Source organism: Haliotis cracherodii, unplaced genomic scaffold (assembly GCF_022045235.1).
Source record: "Haliotis cracherodii isolate W230 unplaced genomic scaffold, xgHalCrac1.p SCAF_2, whole genome shotgun sequence".
In the NCBI taxonomy this organism is placed as follows: Eukaryota; Metazoa; Mollusca; class Gastropoda; order Lepetellida; family Haliotidae; genus Haliotis; species Haliotis cracherodii.
In genome coordinates, this window is record NW_027266275.1 from 52,546,195 (window position 1) to 52,565,075 (window position 18,881).

At 39.2% G+C, this 18,881-nt stretch overlaps 2 protein-coding genes across 2 annotated transcripts in view; one reads left to right on the forward strand and one right to left on the reverse strand.

The window, feature by feature from the left end:
• LOC139469247 (WSCD family member CG9164-like) overlaps nt 1–18,881 on the forward strand; it is a 98,407-nt gene that overhangs the window by 28,945 nt on the left and 50,581 nt on the right. The gene's annotated exons all lie outside the window — the stretch shown is intronic.
• On the reverse strand, nt 13,061–13,972 carry LOC139469046 (5-hydroxytryptamine receptor 4-like). The gene has a single exon (XM_071251175.1). It carries the CDS (start codon nt 13,970–13,972, stop codon nt 13,061–13,063), a length of 912 nt encoding a protein of 303 aa, XP_071107276.1.

Sequence of the window (18,881 nt, forward strand, 5' to 3'; positions counted from 1 at the left end):
CCCATCTACTTGTGTATTATTGAAAGGGGGGCCTTCATGCACCATCTACTTGTGTATTATTGAAAGGGGGGCTTTCATGCACCGAGCAAGCATCTCTGTCTGCCTTAATACGTATTTCTAGACCAGAGTTGCTAATATCAACACCTTACTTGTTTGTTTTAAAAGCAAAGCCAGATGATGTATAAACATGGCTAGACCATCAACAAGTGTCGAAACATGTACGATTATGCTAAATAGGAAAAATGAACTAAAAAAGTGGCAATAATGCTGCTGAAGAAAATGTATGCTACAAACCACAACAAATTGATCATTTGTTCGTCGAGACTGTTGTTCCTTCGCTCTTTTTTAAAATGTATGGTATTTTTACGAAAGAGCGTACATGGTCATCTTAATCTGCAAGATTCCTTCCCTACGGATAATGTCAAGTTCCAAAACGATACAAGTATAACCTCTGTGATTGTTTTAGGGCAGCAACTTCACTTCATACTTTCCATAAGGAATGCTTTCAATTATTCACTCGTTAAAGGGAAAGTTAAAATGAAGACCGAGGTCGAATCACACAGTGTGTCCACATGTCTAACAACATGAGCGACAGTGGGATTTCCTTTCAGCTAAAGTTGACATGTTGTTACAAATAAAAGGGACAAGACCCGTCGCCAACCCATAAGCTATCGATATCATGAACATGCGTCTATGTATCACTATCAAATAGTGATGACACAAGGTGACCGAGAAAGGTAAGAGTATCCTGCTCCAAAGGCAGGATGGGAAAACTTCGGCGGAGCTTCATGAACAAAAACATATTTGGCAGAAATGTTTTCTCTGCAGAAATATCAGGAGTATTTTATATTTCGGGCAGAATTTTATTTTCCAAAAATCTCACTTTGGGTGTATTAATTACAGAAATTAATTCAGAAATATCACTCAACAGTCAGTTTTGTGTAATAAATCTGCATGGGGGCTGAAAAACTAGGCTCTGCGGTAAAGTACACATAGTAATATAACATTAATGATGTGGAGTAAGACTAACACACTTGTACAACAGACACACACTCCATGTTAATGAAGCCCTTACATGACCCAGAAAGCACAGGCATATCTCTGATATAAATAAGCCGTGCTTGTGAACTTGTATGAAAGAGGATAACATGTATCTTTTTTTAAAATGAAGGATCTACATTTGTAGTGTGTGAGTGTGTGTGTGTGTGTGTCTGTGTGTGTGTCTGTGTGTGTGTGTGTCTGTGTATGTGTATCCAAGTGTTTGTGTGTGCCAGCACTATACCTTTCATGTTTGATTAATGAGGGACGTTCACCTTACAGAAACCCCACCACATGGTATCGCACTGAGACACGTATTACAGTTAGAAGTTAATATCTGACAAGCTACATGCTGTGTAAGCTGGTTAGGGCAGGGTGACACGCAAGATGTCTGCTCACGTTAACCTTGTATCTCCAAAGTAACTGAATTAACCCCACATGTACTTTGTATTTCGATAACATATCAACTGACCATTTGTTTTGCTAGAAAGCATCTATGTAAATACATTTTGCTCGTAGACGAATGTGCTATTGTATTGTGTTCTACGAGGGCTGGCTGAAAAGTTCTAAGCCTAACTGTGAAAGACCCGTACCAAGTCGATGATTTTCATTTATTTCTTCACATAGTCCACTTCCAGGTTTACACACTTTTGCCAGCGATGCTGCAAGGCCTGGATGCCGGTCAAGAAGAAATTTTCTTCAGCCAATCTAAAACGGTGATTCACAGCGGAAATGACGTCATCATTACTAGGAAAATGGCGACCGGCTAGTTCCTTTTTCATTGTGGGAAACAGGTGGAAGTCTGATGGGGCCAAATCGGGTGAATGAGGTGGATGGTCAATGAGTTTGAAACCACAATCATGGATCGCTGACATGGCAACCACCGATTTGTGAACAGGTGCATTGTCTCGGTGGAACAGAACTCCTTTAGTGAGCATTCCAAGTCGCTTAGCTTTGATAGCCTCACGCAACTGTCTCAGTAGGTCAGCATAATATCTTCCATTGATAGTGTGGCCTTTTTCAAGATAGTCTATCAGCAGAATATCCTTGAAATCCCAAAAGACGGAAGCCATCACCTTTCCAGCAGAAGGAACCGACTTGGTTTTTGGGGGGCTGGTGATTCCGGATGCTTCCAATGATTAGACTGAATTTTGGTTTCTGGTTGAAAGTGATGAATCCAGGTCTCATCCATGGTTACAAATCGGGCCAAAAAAATCATCGGGATCTGCTTCAAAACGGCATAAATTGTCACGGGACGTCAGGAATCTGACACGTTTCTGATCCGCTGTCAAGAGCTTTGGCACCCATCTTGCAGAAACGTTTGTCATTCCCAACTCGTTGGTGATAATGTGCTCAACCCTCTCATGAGAGATGCCCACAACACCGGCAATATGTCGAGTTGTCAATCGTCGATCAGCCATCACCATGTCATGCACCCGGGTAATGTTTTCCGGAATGGTTGCTGTTGAAGGCCTTCCTGGACGCGGGTCTTCGTCAAGGCTCTCTCTGCCACGCTTGAATTCTGCAGCCCACTTCTTTACAGTGGAAAAGGAAGGGGCATCATCCCCTAAAGTGGAGACCATGTCAGCATGTATCTGTGTTGGAGTTAGCCCTTTCAGTTGCAGGTACCTGATGACTGCCCTATAGCCAGTTTTGTCCATTTCTGGTGATTTCAATGGGTTGGTTCACAAGATGGTCTGGTACAAAGACAATAATAACACTACAGTTGCAGTTCTTATGTCTATGATTCATTAAATGATTGTACTTGTTGGTGGCAAATGTTTGTTTCAATCCGATTGAGATATCCCACTTAGGCTAAGAACTTTTCAGCCAGTTATTATCTAATTTCTGTATTCAACCACGATATCCGAGTAAACATAATGCACCCGCAGAAAAGTGTTTTGAGATTACCTTGAAAAGTAGTTTATTCGCGCGAATATAATATTTTACAAGGCACGAAAAGGACCACATATAGATAGATCTACTTTTTTTTGTCAGTCATATGTACATACAAACATGGCTACACATTGGACGTGTTTACAAACAAATTGGGGCTGTGCGTTGATAATCGTTTTTTCTCATACATGTGTGTACATACACGTAATACTGTAATATTTCTGTTGCACGAACATACACAATCAGCGTCACATTTATATACAATATCACTAGTGAATATACACCTACATTTTAAACTGAAACATCACATGTGCACTCATACCCTTAATTCGTCAAAAATGCAGATGGTTATATATGATAATGTCACAACACATAATGTGTCTCATTATCGAATAACTTTCTCAATATTGTATTCCGAAAGCTAGCTAAATGTTCTAATTGAAATGTGTTTGTTTGTAATTGAACATGAGACCAACGTTTGATCTGAACGCGCAGTATCTGCACATGCTGTGATAGTTGACGAACAACGAAGGTATACGATACGTGGCAAAGGCCAAGTTTGATATATGAATACAAAAATGAAATATTCGTCATTATAGTAATATTGGTAAAGTTCAAAATACTTATGCATGCCATGATAAGACAATTACTTAGTTTAGAAAGGTTAGGGGATGAATTAGTGTGAGTATTCTCTGTTCTATTAGAACGTACCGCTGGTGGCATAATTGTTAGCTTACTGTGAACTCACCATGGAATCATTCAACGTGAGGGAGCGACCAGGTGATACCCTGTGGGGGACGGGGTGGAGGAAAAACAAATTTTGTTCCAGAACATTCTCAGGAACTTTGCTCCACGATAACAAAGCCATTTTGTATTCAAGCGCTAGCGTTATCAGCGCCGTGTGTGAAAATTGGACATCGTCCTGTATAATTAGGGACATAGATTACTGCAGGTCAGTGTGTGTTATCACACACATAAAGTGGTGTTTAACGACTTCAGTCAAACTTGCTAGACCGCCAGTCGATCTGACATTAGTACCACCTTAAACCAGTTGACTACATTTCCGCTTGAATAGATAATACTCGAATGTTCTGAGGAGGTTATCAAATATGGAATATGTCTAAACAATAGAATTGTCAATTATTATATCATGTTCCAAATAGTGAAAACCTGGAGGTGAGTGAGTGAGGTCAACTTTGGCTGACTAGTGTAACGGGCGGATTACTTTGAAGTTGATGATAAATAGTTTGTTTAGCAAGCCAGTTTCGAATCAAAGAATAGATTGTCACTAGCATCAGTCAGATATTGGCGTCTTGGAAAGATACCGAGCAGGATATGGACATTAAGCGTGAGATACTCTCTACACAGACCGAAGACGAGAGACAATACAATCAAAAAGCACATGAGCTGCCGCGGCAAACTATTCAAGGCATAATAAAATCATTCGGCATTTTATTATTATAAACTGCATGTGTTATGATGCGCTCTTGATGTTATGATGAGAGTTTTCTTTCTAATGATTGACCTGTTTAACGATGCAAGGTGGATTCTATGATCAAATTGTGCAAACCACTGTGTTAGGGCCACATAATCATCGGTCACAAAAAATAGCAGTCTCTCTGACACTCTCGTGTCGAACATTGCAGAGTCCTCCTCAGCTTAACGCGATATTCAGGAACCGTTTCGCAATGCAGTTTGTTTGTTTGTTTATTTGTTGTTTAACGACGCAATATTCCAGCTATATCACGGCGGTTTGTAAATAATTGAGTCTGCACCAGACAATCCAGTGATTGATGTCATAAGCGTCGCCTCACACGACAAGCATAGTCGCCTATTACGGTAAATATGGGTTGCTGAAGACCTATTCTACCCCGGATCTTCACGGGTTGGCAATAAAGTAAATTGTGCCAGCAGACTCATTTCCACCAGTAACTTGTAACGTTAATGGTGAACATAATTACAGATCGAGGTTGTCTGGGTTCATGCAACTTGTAAATAACACTGTTACCGTGAACAACTACTTTGGCAGCCATGGACAGTGAAGAGAAACGTATCCAGAAGTAGGTCAAGTTCAGCCATGTCGAAATTCAGGGTGCAGAGATAGTCATTCCGAATATGCATGTTACTGGTTACATGTTTCGGTTAGGAGAATAGGCTACGGAGATTTGCAACCAGGGCCCAATTGCACAAAACAATCTTAGCGCTAAGATGATCGTAACCCCCATACTTTAACATAGGCTTACAATAATCTTAGCGCTAAGATCGCTTTGTGCAAGTGGGCCCAGATCACTAAAGTTTGATCTTGTGGAACGTATACATGTACAAGCATACATGTGCATACCGCTACATACACAACAGGTAGCACATTGCGAGCAGCCGTGCGCTGCACATGCGCCGCGGTTCGATGCAACATGTGAGATATTGCTGTGATTTGAATATTAAGCAGAACTCGCCACAGCACATCATAAGACAAAACATGGAATCAAAAAACATTGAAGAACTGCCGAAAGACAATTAACGTTACGTCTATAAAATATAGTTGGGATTGTAAAATCTCAAGAAGAGAACAATCGGGTATTCCTTTAGTTTCTTGTCTTCCTTTTGTCAGTGTCAAGCATAACCTTATTTGATTATGTGCATTGCATTCATAGGATAGTTTGCGTCATGTTTGTTTCAAACACAATTTAGTTGTGAGATACAGTACAGTACATTTTCAGGGCTCAGAAATCTTTTTCAGGTTTCAAATATCAACATAATGACCCCTTACATCCGTATTGTCTGACCCCACTGGCGTTTTATATCACTTCTGAGGTGGGGTATTACAAACTTAATACAAACCTGCACACGCACGCACGCACACTTTCTTTGGTTGTGGTTCCACGCTTTGTCTTGGTATTACATCTATTAAAATGTCACTCACTCCAAAGGGGAAGAGTTTCTTTTCCTTTCACATTATTTTAAGTGCGCTTCGTATGTCTTACACGTCTTCTTTCAGTTGAGCGTATCCAGTAAGACAATTACCAGCTGAGGTGAGGTGAATTATGTCTAACGTCTAAGCGATTATTGCACATATATAGCAATGTGGATGCATGTGTGTAGTGTGTTGTGCGCTTGTATCTGTACGGACTGATCCCGGTTTTCGTATACTATTCAAGATGTCACTATGCCATACTCGACGGTAGCCACTTATTCCTTTAGAGTGTCCTATAACTTGTACAATGTTGTGTAGACGAGGGACTGAGCAGTAGCCATGCGTAGGAGTCTGGACCAGGTAAGCAATGACAAACTGCATGGGCAACGGGTCACAATGAAGCATATTCAACCAAATAATAACCATCCGATCCTCAGATTATTCAGTTAATACGTCAATTCAATATTGCATCTATGCTCGGTTGTCATGCGTAAAGCCTCGTGTCCGTATTGTGCGAGCGGTCATAACATTGTTGTTCTATGCATCCCCATGAAGAAGTGTAAATTACTAGGTACAATGTACATTGTTCCACAAGTGTGGTATGTACTACATTTTGATACCTTGTATGAACAACTTCATAAACTGATGGAAATCTAAACATGAGAAATATTTCATCTGGAGACTCGCCAGTGGATGAATCAACACCCAAGATGAAGCAGGGAGATAGAAAATATTTCCACAAGGAATGGAGAGTGACCCACACAGACAGTACACAATATTGGCATTGCATGTTTTTGTGAAATACCAAGCAAACTTGGACAATTTTTCATTTGAAAGTGATCGTTCATGAGAATGATGAAGACAAGTTGAATGATGTGTGACATGGTGTGATGTAGCTACAAGAAGACCATGACGTTCCTGAAGGGTATCAAGTCAGAAGGGCCCAAAGATAACATTCGAAAAAGATTGAAAAATATATGCATTTCTGACTGGGTGAACCACAGTGTCTTACATAATGAAGTTCTCGGTGAGGCGATATCAAACTCGACGAGCGTCATCGTACTTCAATGGCATAGCTCTTTGCTCCTTCTTTCAGACACTTAATTGTCTGGTCCAGACAATACGAAAAGGCCGCAATACAACTGAGATGTTGTTGACTGCGGCGTTAAACAACATTAACGGCGCCACTGTTTAGAGATTATAAAGACAAAAACAACCACGGGAGCATTAAGCATCATCTAAAGAAGCATCACTCCTAGCTTACATCTACTGGGTATATCTTTACAGTCGGATCCCCTTATCTCGAGATCCGTTATCTCGAATGTACCGATATCTGGAAGCATCACTACATTAATAAGTTTAAAAAGGAACTTGGTATGAGTAACGTAACACATAATGCCAAATATAAGGCCACAATATTAACTCTCAGACTGGAAGAAATCTGCCAAAACCACTCATAAGTACTATGATAATTGGACCAGACTTTTGTAATGGTTCCAAAGCTTCATAAACATCCGTACATAAAGAGATACCAGTATATTGCTGGTTCCCACAAATGTGCCTCCAAATTCCCGTCTTAAAGAGTAACCAGAGTGCTTAATACACTCAAGGAAAGACTTTCTTTGTAATCACAGAAAGTATTTGAGACAAGTGGAACACCATGTGAATTTTCAAAAGCTCAAATGATTTCTTTTTGATTTATGCATTCTTTGAAAAGAACAATGTTCAGTGACGACAAAACTTTTGATTTTTCATTTTTTACAACACTATCCTACACGAAAATCTTAAGGAAAAACTTCATTCCTTGCTCCATGGGACGTTTAACTAAGCTTCAGGTATATCGATGATCTGATGTCACCCCACTATTGTCAAATAACCAGAACCCTCCACTCAGCCTTTCATTTCCCTAACCAAGATACCCACCTTACCTAGAAATAAAATGACCAGTGGAACTCCCTCATCTGTTTCATATTTAGATCTATGCATGAAGAGGCATGACTTCAACTTTCCAATAGTCAACTTTCCAACTTTGTCGAGCAACATTCCAGCAACTTTAGCCTATGGTGTCTACATTTCACAACTTTAGAGGTACACTCGAGCATACACTTTCTACGAAGACTGAAAAGTGCACCATACGAATCTTGCTCAAAAGGTGTTTGACCAGGACTACAGCATTTAAGGCATTAGTGAAGCTTAGCGAAGCTTAATCATCAGTGACATAAAATATGTCCAATCGAATTACCTATTTTGACATATGTTCCCGTGAATGTTTCAGTTGAATACTTGACTTGACTTAAGGCGGGTTCCACCGATGGGTCAGGATACGTTTATCCTTTCGCGAATACCTAGTATCTTCACTATTTGATAGTGATTCATGAACACATGCTTGTGATATGGTCGGAATCATACAATAGACTTTAATTTGGATTATGGATTTTGTCGTGTTTTTTTCACGAAGTTCGCTGTCGCTGGTTACTGTGAGTTGAGATGTTTTCTATAATAGTTAAAGTTGCAAGTTACATGTATGTTTCCGCCACTAATGATAGCAGACCGCAGCGACCTCAAATATAATCGTCAAAACCATTTCCATAATCATGAAATGGAGTGCTTACTGAGTTGGTTGCACTACACGCTACCTTAAAGACGCCTAAGGGCTTGAAATAAACATGTTTGGTTTCACTGTTTGACTGCAGTAGTAAGTTGCTAAACATGTCAAGCACTATGCAGCATGTTTACATGTGGCTAGGAAACCTTCCTTAAAGATTTCTTATTCTCGTGGCCACAGACAGACAAAATTCAATTGATGCCTGGAAAAAACTTTGGGGCTGCTTTGGCACGGCCACCGTGGTTTGTGTTTTGGATGGTTGACATCATCTTTCTATATTTCTTCCCAGGGAATGATATTCAGTTCTCCGACAAGTTTCTTTGTAAAAGAAACTATTACACTGGGGGCGGTTAAGGCTACAATTGTGCACTTTGGGTTAAAAGCACCGAACTTGGCACACTTATACATTGAACCATTCCAAACATTTTTGGATATGGATCCACCGCAGCAGGGTCCCACGGCGGTAGAAAATCCAAGATGGCCGCCAACATGGCTGAACGCTCTAATGGTGTCAATATATACTCAGTATATCATACTCATCTGATCCATTTATACATATACCCATACTAATGCATGCGGAATGAATTGCAGCAGAGCTGTGTATAATTCAAATATAGTTTGCAGCGCCCCCTGGTGGTAGAAAATCCACGATGGCCGCCAGCATAGCTGAAATTTCTGATGATATCAATCTGTACTCAACACATCATAGTTATCTGGCCAATTCATACAAATTATCATTGTAATGTATTTAGGAGTAATCACAACAATCCTGTATATAATTCAAACCAAGTATGCAGCACCCCCTGGTGATGTCGAAAATCCAAGATGGCCTCCAATATGTTTTAGTTTTCATAAATTGTCTATTTCTACAGCGGATATAGATATCATTTGATATCTTTGGACTAAGGATAAGTTGATAAGTTTTGATATGATGAAACATTTTAAATGACATTGTATCAATTAATATGTATTGTCTATGATCTATTCTCGGCATATTAATTTATAAATGGTCTACTGAGAAAGGTTCCACCCAGTTTATATTAGATCACCCCAAAATCATTCATCTGGGAATGGATTCATATCTTAAAAACAAGAATGTATGTAAAGGAATTATTGACATTATTGCCATGAACCTATGACATTGACTTACTTCTTACTTAAGTAGGACCAGGAATATCGGTTCAATGTATGTGCTTACGGTTCCATAATTCACTTACACTGAAATCTTTTCTTCAAAGTATCACATAGCACTGTACAGGCAGGCAGTGTAAAGTTTACTTAGGTTTGCAAGATTTCTTGCAGATGCAGTGTTAGTTTATAACACTTCTTTGTGCCTGACCAAGTGTTGTCCACTTGGATATCTATATATTACTGCATGTCCTCTCCCAACCCCTGGCTACAAGATTCTGTAGTGTGGGACGTTTGTCAAGCACCTATCCCCAAATATGCATTGGTGCTGTCTCAGAGCTGCCTCTTTGGGTTGAAATGTCAATTGTCTGAGATCTTCATGAACAGAGATTTTGCCTTTCATTGACCTTCCAAATAAACCAGTGAGAACGACAAACCGCTCAAGAATCTGCATTGTGTTGTCAGAGATATCTGCTGATGATGGGAAAGCATTGGTGACTTCAGGAAATACTTGACACATATCCCAAGCATATGAACCGGTGATGGCAGGAAATAGTGACAATGTCTTTGAATTCCGTGGGCCTCTAGTAGAAAACTCTCGGCTGTTTCAGTCAATCCAACTGCACCTCCATCTCCCTTCATACGGTTATTGAATTAATTGTTCATGTGTCTGACCCTTGTGTCACACAAGAGAATGTCCGTTTAGTCTTTAGTTTAATGTGTCACGAATCCACCGGAACAATACTCGAGGTACAGCGGTGCTCGTGCTCTACTGTAAGAGGGACATATCTGTGAAACGCAAGCCCTTAATATGACAAGTGATGCTGCAAACTTTGGGAAATCTGCTTTTTGAATTGCAGCCACCAGGCACAATATACAAAGTTCTTGTTCAAGAACAAGGGGCCAGTAGTGAAATGGGCTGAGCAGCTTTCCTTTCTGAAAGGATCGTCTGTTTTCGCTTCTGTTTCCTTATATCGCACATATGTCTGATGTTGTAGTAAGATGGGTACTCATGATGCGGGAATCAGCAAATCTGACTGAGGCAATTCCAGCAGCACAAATTGCAGTTTTCCATCTACTTCCTTCGGGACAGTTTCTGAGAATCCTGAAAGCAACTATTTCTATATGCAAATCTACCAAACATGATAAAGAAGTTTATCACATAATTCAGGACAGTTCCACTGGATTGTTTTAGCAATTGTGTATAGTGGTTCATCCAAGGCAAGCACATGCATCTGACCAGGATTCAAATGCTCAATACCCTTTTTGTACCACATTAATTGAATGCTGTATCATAGCAACAGAGTGTGCATATTCTTGCATATGGGCAATTGTTTGTCTTATTTTCCCAATACTCCCATGGTCAGGCATTGTGTTAACACTATCTACATCCTGGGTGAAAGGTAAATTTAATTGAGGGACATAATTACCCATCTTGCTAAAACAGGATTGGGGTACATTAGTATATACTGTGGGCTGTTTGGAAATGGTTTTCCTTGTTTGCGTGCTTTCTTCAGACAAAAGAACAACATGTGATCTTCCTTCCTCTTCAGCTTTTGAACGCTACTGCAATAGTGAAATGTTGGTACCATGAAGTGAATATGTTGCTGTTGTAGAGCAGGGATTATGATAGATGTTATCTTTTGAGAATGTTGGTGGGTATACCACACCTTCGTCTTCATAAACACCACAAACTGTGCTATGTCTGTTCAAATACACAATATTTTGAAATGTGTCAACAAGATCACGTTTTCTTGTTAAATACCAAGTAAACTGGGACTTGTATTTCTCGGTCTCAGTGGTGTCTTTGTGTTGATGAACTGGTGTACCGAGATTTCACACTTTGAAGACAAGATGTTCTGAGATACAGTAAACTATGTTTATAATGATAACGCTTATAACGAACTGGCGGAACTGGTTTTTTTGGTCCAAGCCATTTGCAGTATATATGTTGTATATATGTTTATAACAAACTACGGTTACAACGAACTCAAATTAGTGGTCCCTTTGAGTTCGTTATAACTGTAGTTTACCGTAGTTTTTTTTCATACCTGGTCCTACAAATTTCATACTGACTAGAGCTTTCAAAGAGGCAGGTACATACTGTTTATGGCAGTCGGAAGGAAATGTTCCTCTGAAAGTTTGTTTCAACCTTAAATCATGTCTGTGGATAAGTGTTGCTCGTTAAGTTAGCCTTAATGATTCAGAATCAAAAAGGTATGTTTCAGTGCTGGTCCAATATTTTTATCACATTCCAAGTTCAGTTACCGAATTTTAACCAAGTTCATGCAGTCCAATATATTCCCCAGATCTGCCTTCCGGAATACAGATCTTGCTTCAAATGAATGAATTGTAGTACCAAAAACTGATACATTCAGTAAAGCACTACTTGGAATTGTTTTGAAGCCATATTTGAATGAAATGATTGCAATGAGCAAATGATACTGATATTGTGGACAAACATTTGACATTTTTTGAAGATTAAGTCATTTTGGCCGCCATCTTGGATTTTCTTCGCCACCGGCGGGCGCTGCATATTAGATTTGAATTATATACAACATTGACTCAATTAATTTTATATAAATGACTAAAATTGACAAAAAAATGATGGTATATTGAATATAATTTGACGTCATAAGAGATTTTAACCATTTTGGCGGCCATCTTGGATTTTCTACCACCAGGTGGCGCTGCTGAGGTGGATCCATATCCAGAAATGTTCGGAATGTTTCAATGTATAAGTTTGCCAAGTTTGGTGCTTTTAACCCAAAGTGCACAATTATGACTAAAATCCAGCCTTAACCGCCCCACTATGATCAATAATTGATGTGAATGCCATCAGATTGACAGGAATGATAGAAAGATGGTACCAAAGATACGTTAGATCGCGAGGGGTAGGGGCAATTTGAACAGCGTCGTGACGTCAATCTATTATGACGTAACCCAGAAATTATACTTTATCTTGGAACATGCTTTCCGCCCACATGCTCCTTTACGCAACACCAGTCCTGGTATCATCACTATTTAATTCTAGGCACATACTTAGGGTATGATCGGAATCATACAGTCGACTGCTTTTGGCAGAGATTTCTTATGGACGTGGAAAGGGAATATATGGTAATACTTTTTGACACTAATTTTATAAAATGTATTCATTGCTGTCCGCCCCATTTCGTTAAGGAATTATTGTTCTATTTCTCTAGGTTCTTATAACATGTGGCAATATATTTTTTAAAAACAGTGAAACTTGCGTAATGATTGTTTAATATCATATGAATATATAATAACTTTTCTTTTAACTGTTCTTGCTACAATACAGTATTACCTTTTGCAAAATGTCAGTAATATGTCAAATGTTTTAAATCACACTGCACTTACTAACCATCGCAGTTACTAACCATCTGACAAGGATGTCAGACTATAAAAGTCATCCTATGTTTCATCATGATAAAGACACGGAATATAATTGACTGACATTTACATTATTGACACTCCCGACAACAGAACATGTGCATTGCCAGGAACATTTTAAGAAACGCCTTCTTGAAATCCTTGTTCATGAAGGAATATATTATGAAGTTCATGCCAGAGTTCAGTAATCCAAGAGATAGTGTTATGCTCGTAGTAGCGCTGCCCACCCCGTAGGTATTGCCAAGAATGTTTACCACTGCCGACGGTAACCAACACAAGACGAACGTCCCGTACACCATGATAAAAAGTCTGACGGAATGGAATGTTGATTTGTAGCGTATTGTAGATCTCATCGGTGACCCCCGTGCTTGAATGCGTTGACGGTGTTGGATAGCTTCCCTTGTAATGAGGCCGTACATGATTGCGTTCAACACAAAGACGGTGGCTGTGAAGGGCATGATGAAGTACAGTTGAAATGGTTTGGACACCACGTGGAAGAAGCTACAATACCCAGGCCAGGTCGACGTCAGCAGAGTAGAAGTCCCCACTAATATGGACACACACCATGTACACAGGATGATGAAGCCAGTTTTCTTCGGACTGAGGTAGATGTGGTAATGGAGAGGGTGCTTGATGTAGACGTACCTGTCCACGGATATAGCACAGATGCAGAGGAAAGACTCAGACAGAATTAAATACAGCGCCCCATATCGAAATGCACAGTTGAACCACGACCTGTCTAACATGTCCTCCACTCTAGGGACAATAGAGGACACGTAGAAGGGGAATGCAAGTCCTGTAAGAAAGTCACTACATGCTAAAGACACGATGTACATGTTGGGCGTGGTGCGGAGTGCCTCTGTCCGATACACAGCTACTACAGTGAGGAGATTGCCAACACAGACTAAACATCCTACTAGTGTGAACAGAGCCAAGGTGAATATCTCAGTGCCACTCAAACTCCTGCATGATGCTATTGCCATGGTCATCATATTGGTGGAGTTCACGGTAGACAGGTTGGCACCCAACGGAATATGTTCCATCGATTTTAAACACAATTATAATTTAAGTCATAGCCTGTTGTTAGAGTTCACCGTTTATATCCAAAGTCCAAACGTTATCACGCATGCTTTCGTCCAAGGCAAACTAACAGCTCCCATATGCATATCTCTCTGTGCGTATCCTTGGTGTAGACGAATTCTTCTGCAACTGGGATCCTGTCAAGTCGGACAAGTTTCGCCAGACCAATACTTCAAGCGACACGAATTTCAATACACCTCTCTATTGGTAGTTATTACTCTATCCTTCATATATCACACTGGCACGGTCAGCGAATGTGTTTTATCAGTAAATTGTCTCTCATCCACCTGCTCCTCGTCTTGTAATCCTGGTGCGTGTTCAAATAACCTTATCTATCACTCTAATCCATCCATCTATAACAAACGCATTGCCAGTGTTATATTTTGGCGTTTATCACTGTTATATAAAATGTATACGTCAATCATTCTATTATTGGAAATAATAGCCTTTCACGTCTCTGACAACAGTATTTATGACATAAAACGTCCGGTAAAAGTAAACGCCACAGCACCTTATGGTGAAGTGGTGAGGTGAAATGGAATGTAACGTGGCGTTGAAGATCATTTCACTTATAAATATAGCGACGTGCTTCACAAATTGTACCAAAGAGGGGAATCGAACCCAGATCTTCGGCGTGACGAGCGAACGTTTCGACCACTTGGCTACCCCACCGCCCCTCACATTCAGAGAACGGTAATCGGACATATACGAAATACTTTGATATCTTTGTTGCATTTCTGCCCTTGACCTCCTGCATAACAAAACCACTCCTCCCGATTTGAATATTTTAGCTCGCCTGGCTTGACCAGTTAGCTCAATCGAATTTAGCTTTTCGCCACATAGGCGATGTGCTCAAACATTCTTATATAACATAATGTATTTGAGGAATAAATCCATGATGTATCTACCTGAATTGTAAATCAAGTTATCTGTTTGTATCGCATAATTCAAGTTAATACTGGATGCTATGACACTCAGTATGATGCACGCCAAAATATGGCGCATACGGTGTGCTAATAGCATTGTTCGATTATTGTTTAACGCCGCACTCAACAACATCCCAGCTGACGATGACCTGTAAATAGTTCAATAGTGGATAGCTCTATCCACTAGATCACGGAGTCCGTCACGGAACTATAGGAAACTATGTTGAAATAAGATTAAAAATTATATTTGATATAGTTTCTCGCCGCAGGCAGCAATATGTACCGTAGTGGGCGACTTATAAATAATCTGTACCAGTGGCTGAAATCATGATCTTAATCTTTTTTCCGCATTATCACTAATAATAACAGATAATCTTATCTTAATCTTAATCTGAATTTCGCGTTATCACTATTCAAAAACAGATACATTGTCATATCTACCACTATGGGTGTTATTTGTATTATTCCAAAGTACAGACATTTTCAAGCCAGTCATTGTTATATCCGAATTCGTACCAAGATAACCTTATTCACAATTGAAGGGGCCTTTAGATCAAATACAAATATTGGACGAGCAATCAACAACTGTTTCTGAAGCAATAAAACAACTTTCGATAATTATTAACTAGCCACGTGTGTTGAGCCTAAATATAGACCCATAACCATTGAGTAAACATTAACATTCATTATTCTAAGTATAAGGGTTAGTTTGTTTTACACTGAAGGAGCGCGCCATTTTGGTTTCTCTAAAAGATTTGGAGTTTTTAAAATGAAATGAGAGTGACTTAATCTGGACATGTTTTAGCCAATCGCCTGTCACATTCTGTGACTTAGTCATGTTTCGTAATGTAGATAATCCATGCAATCTGTTCTTTGTGTTTTTGAAAGGGATAAAAATGTTTAGGAAAAACATATCTCATTTCGCGAAAGTTAACCGATCTATTTTTTGTAAGAATAAACTTGCGCATTGAGCGATTGTCGCCTTTAGCTATAGGCGTAGTATAGAGCTTTATCACGCACTGACCTTGCAGTGCTGTACATCGTATCTTATTCAATCTGTATCACTGAGAGTGAGTGCTTATCACCCTTACCCGAATAGCTCTACTGCGCACTACCTTTACAAGATATCACTATGTTATTCAGGCAGCCAGCAAGAAAGGTTCCAGGTGGGAACTATGGTCAAGGATGTAACGCGCTCTCAATCGTTCACCCTTAACACTGCTATTGGCACTGATTGTTCAACGCGATTAATTACCAGGTTTCTATATAGTATGACTTTGTTTAAAAAAACACATGTAAAGCAACGGGTTTGATACTAGAAATTTGTAATTAGTTGTCTTCATAATCACATGTATGGTGCGTGATGTGAATAGTGCACAGTATTGTTTCAAGTGGTTTACTGTATGTAATGTATGATGTACCGTCTCATGCCGCGGTTTACGGTTCTGCATGGTTTATTGTTTTAACAGTTCGTTAACTTCCGACCGAGATTATACACCCGTATATGTCCTTTGCTTTTGGATACATAAAAATCAACAGGTTGGTCTGTACTTTGCAATTATTTTCCGAAAAAGTAGGGTTGCATGATATATTCACGATTTTTGGGCTGAGCATAGTAACATTCTTCTAAACATACTTCAAATCTAAACCGGAAGTAACAACACAAACCAAGTTAACCAAAACGGAACCGTACACAAGAGTAATGAGTGAGTGAGTTGCGTTTAACGCCGCTTTGAATAGTATTCCACTTATATCACGGCGTATCAGCTTGATGTTGGAGGAAAGCTCGACGTGATGCAGGTCTTAGACGTTCACCACTTTGGTGAAACCCACGAGCGCGCTTATAGTGCGACAACATAATTAGGGCGCCAGGTTTCTGGCGTGCATATAGCGAGTTGCAGCGCCTTAGGCGATTGTGCCAACCGTGTCCCCGTACACAACTGTAACAAACTGTCACACAACAAATATGTTTTAGATGAGATATGTATTACGTTATATTCCACGAAGAAACACTGGCAATATTACACTATCACAAACTGCAATATATATATACACAATAAGTGCAAAACACACAGGCACATTCAACATACAAAGGAGGTACATTATAACAATTCTATTTTAAAGCAAATGTATTATAGTGATATGGAAACAATATTAGAATTGAACAAAACTATGGTAAAATGTTGTACATAAAAAGGAATATGTTTATAATTGTAGATATGATAACAGATCTTGGAAATTGTTTCTGGATAACTGTTGTTAAACATTATTAAGAATGGTTCCTTTTAACAGAGTGTACTAATTCTTTATCGTGATTGAGGATTATTTGTGATTCTCTTTCTTGGTTGTAAAATGTTGCTCATCTTCGAAGACATCACATGTTTCACAGAAACGTTGTTCGAATGGAGTACCAGTTTCAATCTTTAGTTTGTGATTACTTAAACGAAGTTTTGAGAACAGTTACCTGTGAGCTTTGTTTTTAAAATATGTAAGATAATTCTCAATATTTATAGATAGCTGGACCAACCTGTATGTTCTTAACTTGCTGTCGGATAAATGGGAATCCCTTCATGAATGCGTGAACATATTTTTACATTTGGACTTAAGTTTTTTTTACTGTTGATTCATTACATTTGTTTGTGTTTACTATTGCCAAAGTTTGTTTTATTTAACCCAGCCAACATTTTGACCAGACAGATTGATATTTGCTGCCAAAGCATGTTGAAGAATGACATTTGTTGTGTTATCAATATAGGACTTGTATTCAATTATTTTATATATCATTGGTACTAATAGTGGGTATATACCAAGTTCTGCCTGACAGGCCCATTTATGTGTTTTCTTGCTTTGGTTATCCTTGTGCTGACCATTTATAGACACTGTTTCTTTTATTGTGCTTTCCAAAGATAACTACATTAACAACAACCAATTTGAACTTTACACCAATCCTCTCCTCCCATTGCTTACACTTCCTTCCTCTGCATATGACATTAAATGGCGGGGGGAAATTGATGCACTGCAGCAATCTCTACTTGTATTATTTAGCATAGATATATGTCCGTGAATAAACTTGCCTCAGTCCCAATTCTTTCCACGCGTATTTATCAATTGATAAATGTACGTTAATACAGTAGCTGTGTGAAGTGGGCTGTTTGTTGAAATACGCATTTTTAGGGCTCCAAGCCTGAAAGGCTGTAGAGCCCTATTGTAATCGGTGTGTTTATTATTATTATTATTATTAGGGCTCCAAGCCTGAAAGGCTGTAGAGCCCTATTGTAATCGTTGTGTTTATTATTATTATTAGGGCTCCCTGCCGACTAGGCAAGAGCCTTATTGTAATTGTTCGATTTATTTAGGGCTCCCTGCCTACAAGGCAAGAGCCCTATTGTAATTGTTCGATTTATTTATTATTATTATTCCGACGATTTTTGTTCCAATCGTAACTCCAAAACTACTATTCAGAATATCTTCAAAATTTCCACAAAGATACCTTAGATCCTGAATTTATATCCACAAAAATCTCAAGACTCTTAGACTCAAGATCTGAGGGCAGATAACTCAAAACAACTTTAAAAATCGCAATTTCAACAGCTAAAATCTCCGCCACGAAAGCTCCAAAGACTTCCAAAATTCTTGAACAGGTGCGGAATCAGATGCCGAACAAAATCTCTACACATCCAATGTAGCGAAATTGCTTCGTTTGGCCTCCATATTGGATTAAGTGTTTTGGCACTGTTTTTTACCAAATTTCTCAGTACTTGACTCCCAAAATCACCTCAGCTGAAACTACCAGCTCAAAAGCTTCCAAACTCTCCATACCTTGTCTCCAAGTACCATACTACCAACTTCGCAGAAAGCGTCATGCGTTTTCCTGATACCTGATGTC

Bases quoted from the DNA above. Each gene is read 5' to 3' on its own strand.
- LOC139469046 (XM_071251175.1), bottom strand. From the start codon at position 13,972: ATGGCAATAGCATCATGCAGGAGTTTGAGTGGCACTGAGATATTCACC.